At 33.8% G+C, this 13,931-nt stretch overlaps 1 protein-coding gene across 1 annotated transcript; it reads right to left on the bottom strand.

The window, feature by feature from the left end:
* Window positions 1-3,992: 3,992 nt before the first annotated feature.
* On the bottom strand, window positions 3,993-13,586 carry LOC138705773 (putative nuclease HARBI1). Its single transcript, XM_069834407.1, has 2 exons — window positions 12,276-13,586; window positions 3,993-5,532 (listed from the first exon to the last, which is right to left on the bottom strand). The coding sequence occupies exon 1, from the start codon at window positions 13,396-13,398 to the stop codon at window positions 12,277-12,279; it is 1,122 nt and encodes a 373-aa protein (XP_069690508.1). The 5' UTR covers window positions 13,399-13,586; the 3' UTR covers window positions 3,993-5,532; window position 12,276.
* Between the last annotated feature and the right edge of the window lie 345 nt (window positions 13,587-13,931).

Here is a 13,931-nt window from a genome sequence, read left to right as displayed (position 1 = left end):
ATTAAGAGTGACATACATTAATTTCGGATTATTATTGTTACATTCGAAAATATGAAGCCCTAACGAAAATCAATACGCCTATTCCCAACAGGAGAGAGTATAGCGAGAAGCTGCATTAAGTCCATAGCAGCTTACGTATGAAGTGAGCTGTGATGGAACGGGTGTCATCAGCTGTCGATGATTCATTGTGGCCGGTTAGTACAGCCCAAATGACTACTAAAATATTCTGAAACCAAATTAAAGAAAATGGCAGAAAAAGATTAATTTCAAAAAGGATGAAGTCCCTGTAAAGATAGTAATAGGCCCTGAAGCTTCGGACTTCAGAAGAAGTCAAAGTTGCTTCCAGGTCCCAATGATGACCAGCGAAACTAGTAGCATCAGTCCGTCACTCCTCTGGGAACTGGAAGACATTCATGACAGTTGGCCAGTGAGTTGTGTTTCTTGCCTACGTCTTGATCCCATTTCAGCTCCTTCCTTGTTGTTCTGCTTCATTTCTGAGTGTGTTGTAACATGTGATTCTAGATCTTGTTCTTCTTCTAACTTGTTTCTCGAGGATTCTAGTAAAATTTTTCTTTACCATCTCTTTTCCGTATTTGATTAGATCCTGAAGCTTCAGACTCTAAAAGAAGTCAAAAGTCGCTTCCAGACGTCGTCACGAAGGTTAGTTATCCTGACTTAAAGCTGGATACTCAACGTCGGTATCCTGGTCAACACGCTGATTTATGCCCGTGTGTATCATTCTCGATTAAAATTTGATCATGGTTAAGTCGGCACTTGACCATCTTCAACGTCAATTTGCGGAGTATCAATCTCGATCAAAGTTAAACAAGCGAGTTGATGATGATCAAATTTGATCACGGGTGTGGGACCGATTATCATGAATTGAATAATGATTTATAATAATAATAATAATAATAATAATAATAATAATAATAATAATAATAATAATAATAATAATAATAATAATAGTAATAATAATGATTTATTTTAGCTGGCAGAGTTAAGGCCTTCTCTTCCACTCAACCAGCAAAAAGTGTATATACATATGCATGAACTTACAAAGAATTCAACAATTTGATTTAGATGAGAGTTACATGTATACAAGAGTTATTTACGAATTAAACAACAAAATACTATGAACTATTAATTAAACACTGAAATAAACTGTGTAGCAGAATTAAACTAAAATACATAGAATGTTAATATATTTCAAATGATATTAGATAATAGAAAGAGATTATTATGAGACAATTTTGAAAATACAGCACAATCAGGATGATGTCTAAAGAAAAAAGCAACAGTGTAGTCAGTGATAGTTAAAATCAGTATGATTGGAGTGAAATGCTAATAAGGTTATCTTTTAAGCTGTTCTTAAAGGTGAACTTGAACATGGTCAAGTCGAGAAAACCAAAATGGCGGCACGATTTGACGTGCTTGATGGAATTGAAGATGAAATGATGTATCTTGAACACGCAAATCACTGCGGAAATAACAGAATTGGTGTTATTGTAGAAAGAGTAAGTTTGTAGATGAATAATAAAAATGTTTTTTTTTCTCTCAAAATAGACTAATGTTTTATATATGTTTCTGCTTTGGAAGATCGGGACTTTACTTGACAAAATATTATTTAGGCCTAATTGTCCAATTTTGTTAACATAATAATAAAGTAGTTATTATATGCCGGTAATAATAGCCTATAGCAAAACTAAATGACCATTTTGTAGAATGCGAGATTATCACTTATTAGCTATAGATTTGCCGTTTGAAACTATTATGACCTACATGACGTTTTGGACAATTAGGCTTTTTACTCTTGAATTAAGAGAAAATACACGGATATCTTCCTTTCCCTCTTACTCCAAAATTCCAACCTTGTGCACACAAAATAAATTGGCACTAAAAACTTCCTTTTCGTATGCATGATGATGCGTATTCTACATACACAGACGAATTGCTTTTTTTTTTTTTTTTTTTTTAATAATTGTTAGCGAGGTATCCGTATACTGAAATTTTCCCAAATAAATTATTGGCACTGAAATGTGTCTTTTCGTAAGCAAGATGATGAACATTCTACAAACACATATAAATCTGCTCTTTTTAGTAGCCTATTTCAAGATAATTATCAGTGAGCTATCCGTATACTGAAATTTTCTCAATTATTATCAGTAATATGAAATAACCACTGTATAAATTACGTTACAAATTATGTGGAATTATGTAAACACGTATAACTCATGTGAATTGTGAGATTAAATCCAACCAGGTAGCCTGCTTTTCTTTTAGAGAACTTCCGTCAGTACTTTTATTCTGTAATATGGATGCATAATTGCTGACGAGTTCTAAAGGAATTCCCACTTCGAACTGTGAGAAGTTCGGTGCTCTTTTGTTTTTTTCTTCCATGATTATTGAAACGTTGTTTGAAAACTGCTAGGATGTTTGAAAGCAGTCCGACAAACAAAAACGAAGCGATAATTGACAGAGTGCGTTCGTTCGCTGTTTTATACGCGGTAACCTAGCGCTCACATGATTAAGCGAGCGTACCGTCAGCTGACGGTACTGAGTTGATGGAGGGAAAATGTCGGTGCACCGCATCTGCAACTTGATGATTGTCAAGAATTGACCATGTTTCCGTGATTGCTAATAAACGGGCTAGTGGCCGTGTGCACCATTCTCGATCATCTAGCCCGTTTATCAGCAATCACGGAAACATGGTCAATTCTTGACAATGATCAAGTTACAGATGCGGTGCACCGACATTTTCCCTCGATCAACTCATTACCGTCAGCTGACGGTACGCTCGCTTGAGAAGAATCATCTGAGCGCTAGGTAACCGCGTATAAAACAGCGAACGAACGCACTCTGTCAATTATCGCTTCGTTTTTGTTTGTCGCCTTGTCGGACTGTTTCAAACATCGTCACAGGTTTCAAAACAAGTTTCATGGAAGAAAAAAAGAAAAGAGCACCGAACTTCTCACAGTTCGAAGTGGGAATTCTTTTAGAACTCGTCGGCAATTCGGCATCTATATTAGAAAATAAAAGTACTGACGGAAGTTCTCTAAGAGAAAAGCAGGCTACCTGGTTGGATTTAACCTCACAATTCAACGCTGTTCCAGGTGAGTTATACGTGTTTACATAATTCCACATAATTTATACAGTGGTTATTTCATACTTTTGATAATAATTGGGAAAATTTTAGTATACGGATACCTCACTGACAATTATCTTGAAATAGGCTACTAAAAAGAGCAGATTTGTATGTATTTGTCGAATTCTCATCATCTTGCTTACGAAGAGACATTGCAGAGCCAATAATTTATTTGGGAAAATTTCAGTATACGGATACCTCACTAACAAAAAAAAAAAAAAAAAAAAAAAAAAAAAAAAAAAAAAAAAAGGCAATTCATCTGTGTATGTCGAATACGCATCATCATGCATACGAAAAGGAAGTTTTTAGTGCCAATTTATTTTGTGTGCATGAGATTGGAATTTTGGAGTAAGAGGGAAAGGAAAGTATCCTTGTTCTGAAATTTATCCATTTATTTTGTGTTCACAAGGTTGGAATTTTGGAGTAAGAGGGAAAGGAAGGTATCCGTGTAATTTCTCTTAATTCAAGCGTCAATAGCCTTATTGTCCAAAACGTCATGTAGGTCCTAATAGTTTGAAACTGCAAATCTATAGCTAATAAGTGATAATCTCGCATTCCACAAAATGGTCATTTAGTTTTACTATATTATTACCAGCATATAATAACTACTTTATTATTAAATTGGACAGTTAGGCCTAAATATTATTTTGTCCTCAAGTAAAGTCCCCAGAAACATATATAAAATATTAGTCTATTTTTACAAAAAAAATACATATATTTTTATTATTCATCTGCAAACTTGCAGAGACATATCACTTTTTAGCCATCGATATATTATTAGACCTCCCTGTGAAAACTGTTGGGTAGTGTAAGGAGTGATTAAATGAAATTGAAGATTAGACAGAAGTGAATAAAATAAATTTATTGCAATTTATATCAGTGTTCAATATCATAATCAAGTAGTATTATAATTTTAAAAAATTCCAGCGGTCTACATTAATACAAATGAACATGACAGTTATCTGATAAATTAAATAATTTACATCAATAGAACATAATATGTAATAGGTAAATAGCCTATTTACAGTGAGGTCAGTATTAAACTATTTTGAACTACTTTTTACTTCACAAAAACACACAAAAAAACATATTTTTTTAACAATTTTCTCTTTTTTTTTATTAATACAGAGTTGCCGAGTTAAAATTCTGAAAAAGCTGAAATTCATGTTAAAAACAACAAAAATAAGCTGACACCATTAATTATTATTTTCATAAGATAAAATAAGTAAATACATTACCATGCATACAATAACAAACTATTCAGCATTTGAAATGTAAAACACACAACAAATACAGCCAGATTGCTATGAATTATTTTTATTATACTCTTCAGTGTGGTACATCTGACTTTATTAGAATATTTTTTGTCAAACACTTGTTCAGGGCACTTTCCAACATAGTTTAATTTGCAACATGCAATGGAAGAGAGAGTTCTGAGTTTCATTTTGTCGTTTCTATAAAAATGTGTATTGAAAACTTAAATAAACCGATTAATACAAAATAGACATTGGCACAGCAATTGTGACAAAAGCTGACAACAGATATGAACTGACAAGCTGACAAACTTTAGAAAATGCTGGTCAGTTTTAAAACCTGACACTTGGCAAAACTGTTAATAAAATACACCAAACCTAAGTTAAGCTGAGCAAACCTAAACTAAAGTGACAAGCCAGGCTTGCTGTACAGTGAGAGTATATTTCCAAAAAAAATTTCACATTCTTTTTGTAAAACAGCAATTAAATCGAGGTTTTGCAGAAAAAAAAAAAGTTACGAAATCCAGTACTGACCTCGTTGTAAATAATGAATATGTAATATAATGTGGAGTTATTGGAAGCTGTGATAAGTAAAATAAAATTACACAAGTTCCTTTCTTTCTAAAATTAAATAAGCTTATGCAGGGTCCCCTACAAAGTTTGAAGTATATTGTACTTATGGTTGAAAATTATACATTAATAGAGACTGTGAATACATTTAACCCACATTTTCTATATAGCAGCATAATTATTAACATGGTTTTTACATATTTATGTTTCTTTATGTTTTAGGTGTAACAAAAAGATCTACACAAAATCTAAAAGTATGCTATGAGAATTTAAAAAGACGTCTACGCAAAGACCTTGCAGATGAGAAAGTAGAGACATATAAGACTGGCGGAGGAAAAAAGAACATTAAAACCACAAACATTGACCCTATGTATCAGCTACTGTAATACAGGACATCACACAGAGAGTAAATGTACAGACACCAGTCGATATGGTATCGCCTAATATCTTCCAAGAAAAGGAAGTGGCACACTCCAAGACCCCAGCCAGCTCCAAGCAGTACCAATGGAATCGTCGTCGGATGCCTCAAAAACCAAAACCTTCATGTGATGCTGTAGCTGACACCTTTAAAAAAAGAATAAGTGTACTGGAAAATCAATTACGAATGATGGAGGAAGAACATCTAAAAGAAATTAGGATAAAAAACTTAAAAATTTCAGTGTTATGACAGAAACTAAAATACTGGAAAAAAAAAAAATTCTGTTAATTGAAATGCCTACCACTGTCTCTTCCCGTTTTCAACTGGGTCATTCCGTGTCATTTCAACCAATATTCTTTCAAAATGTCACCCACCATCTCAGATCATCTTCGTATTAGGTGAACATGTTTGCTTACCTGAGATGTGAACATAACCAAAATATTTGTTTTACCTGTAGCACCATTTCTTTGTTATAGCTTCATGAAAATATAAAAATTGCATATATGTCACAAACACGGTTTATAAGGTACTCCAGAAACAAAAATTGCTGCAAAAATGGAATAACTGTACTTGATTCTTGTATGTAATTGTTTGTTTGTTATTGAAGATTTTGAAATTACTATTGATATGAAATTATAATTGTTTGCTTTCTTTTACACACACGCACACACACATTATAACACTTTCCATGGATTTGGGCCAAATGGTTATTCCGTTTCAGTATCAGTTATCAGTAGTTGTTTCAATGGTCGTTCCTAATGTCTTGTTCCCCAAGGTTGGAAATTTTTCATTATTCTTGGGAGACAATGTCGTGGCATCCATTGGATGTGTTCAAACCAGTTATTTTTGTATTTAATCCAGCACTGATGTAACTTTCAGTTACTGGTAATTTAAAATTTGTTTATTAGCCTTGTGATCTAACAAAATAGCTATACTGCGCAGTTTTTCTCATGAACTTCATTTCAGCCGCTCTAATTCTTGATTTATCAGATGTTTCTAGAGTCCATATGTCACTGCCATACATTAACATTGGAAGTGCCAAATTGTTACAAATTTTACTCTAGTAGGTACTCCTTGAAAATTTTGTAGGTTAAAAAATATTATTTGAGTCCTGTTATTTTTAGGAACTTTGAGATGTAATTTTTTTCATTCTCATGAGACAGTAAACATCCTAAATAGTTAAATGACTTTGTTTGCTCAGTGATTTTATTATTAGTAACTATTTCACTTCTTACTGGTTCTTGGCCTATGAATGTCATCATTTTTGTTTTTTATGGTAGAAATTGCCATTTCATAAGCTTGTATAACTTTATTCAGTTTATGCGCTGCTATTTGTAAAATATATATATATATGTGTGTGTGTGTGTGTGTGCGCGCGTATTTTAACTGTATATACTTACAGCCTTAGACACAAAAAATGACAGATCTCCTGTAGTGTGAATTTGTCTAAGTCCATTTTGGACAGCACTTGGTTTACACGACTAGGGAAAGGATATTTATTTTGCACTTAATTTATTATTTGAATATATCTTCCTTATAACACATATATCTTCATAACACCTATAAACAGACAAATAAAAGCAACTAACAAAACAAAGAAGAAAAAGAGCGGAGTCATGCATAAGAAATTTCTTCATGTGTTAACCTAAGCTCTCATTGAATCAATTGAAGTCTTCCGAAGGGGACTTTGTATGGCGGCCCATCATTTTTTGTGTCTAAGGTTGTACATGATACATCATAATAAAGTCTAAATGTGGAGCAACATAGCTTTTAGAACCACTACATATCTGATACAAACAAAAATAGACATTTATAATTGTACCCCGGGTCCAAGTTTAGTAATATAATTTTCACACAAATGTTTGACATTTTATTTCCTTAATATTCCTGTCATTTGGAATTAATGGGTTCATTTGTTATGTTCTTCCTGTTGCTGTGTGCATACTGCCTTCACACAGTGTAATGCTCAAAAGCAACCTCACAGGTATCACTTTGAGACCTATAATATGATAATGCTGGGCCATGTGGACGCATACATTTAACAGTTATATCCCTTTCATCAGTATTTACTGCTTCTGCAAATCTTTTGCACCAGTATGAATCATATACACAAGCCACGTTGGAGTTTGCACTCCAACTGTAATTATTGCACTTCCATTGTGAGCTGATGCTGTAATGTTCATCAGCACTAACCTTTTCGCACCAATTTCATTTATTGACAAGGACACAAATTGATGTAGACTGTGAGTACCAGAAATTATAAAAGCTTGCTGAAATCGTTTATTCAGTTGGACACGAGTTCATGATGTCTTTTATGGTACAAAGAAAAATTTCAATTTCTTTAAGTGTTTCCCTACAGAAGTTGTAGATCAGACGTACTCATGGTGGGCACATCGCCCAGTGCAGAAGATGGGCGGGTGCTGGAAACTTCTGTACATGCAAACAGACAGTGTCGCGCACTCAGACCTATTGTACCCTAGCAGTAAGGTTGCTTGCGGTTTGTATCATGGATAGACCTATTGATACAATATTTATTTAACCTGGTAGAGAGAGATAAGGCCGTAGCCTTCTCTTTCCCTCTACCAGGGGATTACAACTACAATATCAAAAATATAATTTAATATTAAATTTACAATTACAATAAAATCAAAGTACTAAACATTACTTGTATAATAAAGACTGGACAATTTATTATAGAAGTTAAGACCAAAGAAAGAATTAGTTACTGAAGTACAAATTAAACATAGCATAATTAAATAGGGATGAAATTACTGAAGATCGAAGTATTTTATGCTACAGTAAGGAAGCTATTTACAAAGAGAACAGAAAAGTACCAGCACTACATTTAAAGTGACTCTTTTTGTTCAAACTGACAAACTTGCCAAACACTTACTATGTGGGCACTCTGTTATAGGGACAGAATATAACATTGAGCCACATTACAACATCAGGCATGCTCAAACATATGATACTATGCAAATCATGCAAATCTGGCTTTCAGGTAGTAGCTCCCTGTAAAGCAGGTTTGAATAATCTCAAGGAAAAATTGTTCTGGGGCCGGGTATCGATCCCGGGACCCTTCGCTTAGCACGCGAACGCTCTACTGTTCGAGATGAGCGTATGCAAGTAATATAAAATTTAAAAAGACTGTCATCAGTGAAGTGAGTTATAGGGAAGTAAAGCATTATTCCAGACATTTCCCTGGTTACTGAAAAAAAAAACGGAAAAAAATATAAACAAGAAAATGCTTAAAGCAAAATCATAATGATAACATTTAGTTGTGCACATAATGTAAATATATTATAAATACAACACTCTAATTTGAAAAAAAGATATTGAAATAAAGTGATAAAATATTGTCAGTTCCACTAGGACAGTTGTTTTTAATCTTTTTTTGGAAAAAGAGGCCCCTTTGAAAATATGGTGAAAGCTATGGACCCCCTTTCTAGAAAAATATAAAAAAGGACTAACATTTTCAGATACGCTTCTCCTTTTTTACTGCTGCTTTTTAGTTCTGTACTGGTCAATAGGAGCTGGATATTTTTGTGTATTTTACATACACACGGAATTGTGTTCCTGGTGATCCTGCTGACACAGTGTTTTGGTCTTAATAAATTGGCAAAATGTTGAAAAACAAACTATTGTGGAAGAGGGTTTTGCTTTAAAAGTAGAGTATAGTTCTTGCAGATTGCAAAGTATAAGGCATTTCTGTTCATGTACATTTTTTTAAATGCTTTGTCTCTGATGCCTGACAATATTCTGGTAAATTCAGATTATTATAAAAGCCAGTTACCATTTTCACGGTTTCATCTGCTAGCTTCTTTCCTCTTTTCATGTTTCAAAGATAAAGTCTCCCTTTCTCTTTCACAAGTTTTCTTCATTGCTTCACTCTCTTTCTTTTTTGACCAAATTTAAGAAACTAGTGTTAGTAACTAAATTTTTCCCTGCTAGTTACAGTTTGAATTTTTTGCATTATTAGGTCTAAAAGTATATCAAAATCTTCTGTCTTTTGCTTTATTTCAGTTCTAAGTGTTTCCTCTTCAGGTAGTGAAGCCGAATCAGGGTAAAGGATTCTTCCCCCCCCCCCCCCCCGTATAAAATTTACCTAGTTTTGCTTTGAGAGAAGTTGATGCAAGTTCTATTTTATATTTGGCTACAGATGCCGTTCTGTGTTGTGGGATGCCATGGATGTTGAGACACCCAAACTAACAAGGCTTTCATTTATACCCTCTTTAAAGAAAATTTCCATAACAGTTTGACTACAAGATCATCCAAAGGACTGGACTGTTTGCTTCCTCAGAAACTTCTATTATTTTTTTTATCATTTTTCCTGCATATATATATATATATATATATATATATTGAATAAGCAGTCGCGGACAGCCGATGAGGGGTGGTCCTCAGCTTGGGGGTTGGGCGAAGAGCTAACAACCCATCACCATAAAAAAACAGCTTGATACGAATCCTTCAAAGTGGGATATGATGATAGAGAATGGATTAATTTTGCTCAGGATAGGGACCAATGGCGGGCTTATGTGAGGGCGGCAATGAAGCTCCGGGTTCCTTAAAAGCCAGTAAGTAAGTAAGTATCATTTTTCCTGCAATTTGGACACATCTTTATGCCAAGTGCAGCATTATGTCCTTTCCTCTGTAATTTCCTGGCATTAACAAGGTAGGCTATATCTCTTTCAAACCAGATATGTTTTTTTGTGTGTTTTAAACAAATTACACTTGCTCACTATGAGTGAAAACCTCCAGAGATAATTATTTGTTCTTATGGTAATCACAGCATGTTGCCTTTGTTACAAGACTTGATATTGCTATATCTTCTCTCCATAACAGAAATTCTCCTCTTCTTTTGTTTGTTTATTTGTCATTAACAGACCCTTGACAGGTATCAGTATTTGAACAAAAGGCAGCATATGCATTGACTTGATGACAAGGTTTTACAGATAACACTCCATTACAATCACACAGAAATCAACGCAGCCTTATTTTATATGAAAGACTGAAAAGAATACCTAACGTAGACTACTGGAGAACCTTCTCAGATACTCGTACAAGCTTAGAGATCCAACAAGGTTTCATACAGAAAGTTAAATATCTAAAAAAAACCCCCAATATAGCCTACCATTAGACAAATATAGTATGGAAAGGTTACAACTTCCATCTTATCCTGTCAATAGATTAAAAATCCAAATTACAATATAACACTATCAACACAAGATTCCAGAAACTGAATGGGTACACATCTACACCGATGGTTCTAAAATCAGCAATAACTTTAATAATACGACTGGTGCTGGAATATATAATAAATTATTTTGCTTTTATATATTTCTAGGTCAAAATTCAACTCACTTTGATGAGAACTTGAGGCAGTCAATTCTACATAAAAACAACTTTTCTATCACAGTAACCTCTTTAATAAAGCTGTTATATTTAGCGATTCTAAATCAGTTATACAAGCCATTAATGCAAACACCTATGCAACAAAAAGAATTACTGAAATTCACCAAAGTATCAAACACTAAGTTATCTCTTCACAATAAATAGTTTTGCAATGGATTCCTTCACACTGTGGAATTCTTGTTAATGAGATAGCAGATTTCTTAACAAAAATTAAAAAAAGGCACAATGATCCAACAAATTAAAAATTCATGTTTATCATTTCAATTTTCCAAAGTAATAATTAAGAAAATCATCCAACAAGAAATACACAAAAAATTAGTAGGCCTACATGAGAGTATAAATAAGCAATGAAATATTTTATTAAACAATAACAATTTAATTCCAGAATGCCCATGAATGAAAGCTGTCGTCGCACTTTTTCAATTATATATGTGATATGATTGTTTGGCTGCTTATCTATATAAAATAAATATTTTTCCTACTCCTAATTATTTATTTTGTAAAGAAGAAAATACTATAATGGATATGACACACCTCAAGAATTGTACAAATATAACAGTACACATCTGTCATAATACTGGGAAGCAAGAATGCAAATGGAAGAACTCCAATACACAGAGCATTAGCAACCAAACAACATTGACTTTTGAGACTGTTATAGTATTAAAGATTATACCTGTACAATAAAAAAAGTAATAAGCCAACAGCAAGTTTACACTATCTAAAATACTCGTAGGCCTATATCAATATTCCATATATAGCTTAAGTGAATTACCCAAACTTTTCAGAAATATAATGCAAAGCAGAGTTTGAAAATTATAATTTTACATATGCTTTATATGGCTTAATTTCTAGATTTTATCAAAGTATTTTTTTTTTCTCGAGAACCTCTCATTTCTAAAAAAACAATTTTCTTCCCTAGTAAAGACTGGTGCACACTTAAAAAAAATCTACAATTCTGAATATACAGCAAATTGTTCTTTATAATATTATACATATCTAAATTTTTGAAGTAATTTGACACTTAGGTAACTAAATTACCAGTATACTGATAGCAAGAAGCCATATTGCGAAATTCTCCAATGTATATTGAATAAAATAAAGGAAGAATCGAGGCTCTGGCGTTCATTCTTTACTTTTTATATCTACATTTGTTCCACTCTGCACTCATCAATATCAGTTACTGAGTGAGAACACATGAACTTCAACGGGCTGTAACTCACTCATGCAACAACGGAATAATCTAAATTCTGCCAGATTTCTGTACTGGTACACATAAAACTCATGACCAAATATCATAACAATCGCTATCAGTGGGTGACATGTTTTAGTTGCACTGACACAGAATGACTCTAGCGCTTTGTCTAAAAAATAAGTGTTTCAGAAATTGCTAAATATAAAGTTAAAATTAATGTTCATAATTAAAAGCAAAAATTAAATTTCAATGTTATTACATTGATGCTACTGACTGACTTACCTTATTGAAAATGTTGGTTAATTATAGCTTGACGAAATGCTCTCCCAGGCACAGCATCATTGCGCTGCATCAACTCTCCTTGGGGAACAGGTTCATCATCATCAATGTCAGGGCCTCTTAAACCTCGTAACTCCTCTAGTAGTCGCACCATCTGTGGATCTTCAGGCGGTTCTTCATTGCTGGTGCTTCTGGCAATGTTATGCAGTACTGCAGTAGCAGTTATTACAGTCATGGCTTTCTGCAGACCACATCTCAAACCCACTGACAGTATTGGAAACCTTCTTTTCCATATACCATACTGCCTTTCTACAGTGTTCCTTGTTTTGATGTGTGCTCTATTATATCGCTGTTCGGCTGGAGTTAGTGGATTTAATAGTGGAGTTAATAAATATGGTTTGCAGGCATAACCTCCATCTCCTAATAAATACCCATGCGGTATTTCACCATTTTCAAATTGTGCTCTACGAGCACAGTTACGAAATATGGTGCTATCATGCACAGATCCTGCCCATCTTGCCACAATATCCCTTATCAATAGATTGTGATCACTGATTGTCTGACAATTCAAAGAGAAATAACCTTTCCTATTACGGAAGTGTTCTGCGTTGTCTCCCCCAGGAGATTGAATTCTAATATGTGTACAATCTATTGTTCCTATCACACCCGGAAATCCATCTATTTGATGAAATCCATCCATTACATTTTGTAAATCGGCCCTTGCTGGAAAAACAATGAAGCGTGGAAAGAACGATGCAATGATTTCCGACACTTCACTGGTGATACGCTGCACTGTTGTTCGATGTATATTAGCAGTGTCCCCGATAACAATATTAAAAGCACCTGTGGCATACGATCGTAAAGTTGCCAAAACTCTGTTCATAGGAGAAACGGGATTATTTCTGTTGGTAGGGAACTCTAACCTATCGTTCATTTGGTCCACTAACCACCACACTGTTTCTTTACTCAGTCGAAATCTCTCTTCAAATTTTCTGTCTCCCAGATCTTCGAAAGGATCTCCTCTTTCTACAATAACACCAATTCTATTATTTCCGCAGTGATTTGCGTGTTCAAGATACATCATTTCATCTTCGATTCCATCAAGTACGTCAAATCGTGCCGCCATTTTGGTTTTCTCGACTTGACCATGTTCAATTCAAGATAATCAGTCCCACACCCGTGATCAAATTTGATCATCATCAACTCGCTTGTTTAACTTTGATCGAGATTGATACTCCGCAAATTGGCGTTGAAGACGGTCAAGTGCCGACTTAACTTTGGTCAAATTTTGATCGAGAATGGTGCACACGGGCATAGATGATCGAGAATGGTGCACACGGCCATTAATAGCAAAGAAGATTGGCTGCCCCGTTTTGAAGCAGGTTACTTAGCGTTGTTGTCAAAGTTAACACGCTGATTTGCACGCTTCTATTTATTCACACTGCAAATGGGTAAACACCCAGTGGCAGTAGTAACACATTATTGTAATAATACGATACAATAAATAATAATAATAATAATAATAATAATAATAATAATAATAATAATAATAATAATAATCAATATGAGAAACTAACTTATAATATTTCTTTTAAATGAAGGGAGCTTCCTAAATAAAAGAATAATTATATGATAACCTAAAAATTTAAGTAAATATAA

This window comes from Periplaneta americana, chromosome 9, assembly GCF_040183065.1.
Source record: "Periplaneta americana isolate PAMFEO1 chromosome 9, P.americana_PAMFEO1_priV1, whole genome shotgun sequence".
In the NCBI taxonomy this organism is placed as follows: Eukaryota; Metazoa; Arthropoda; class Insecta; order Blattodea; family Blattidae; genus Periplaneta; species Periplaneta americana.
This window is presented reverse-complemented; position numbering and strand designations above follow the sequence as displayed.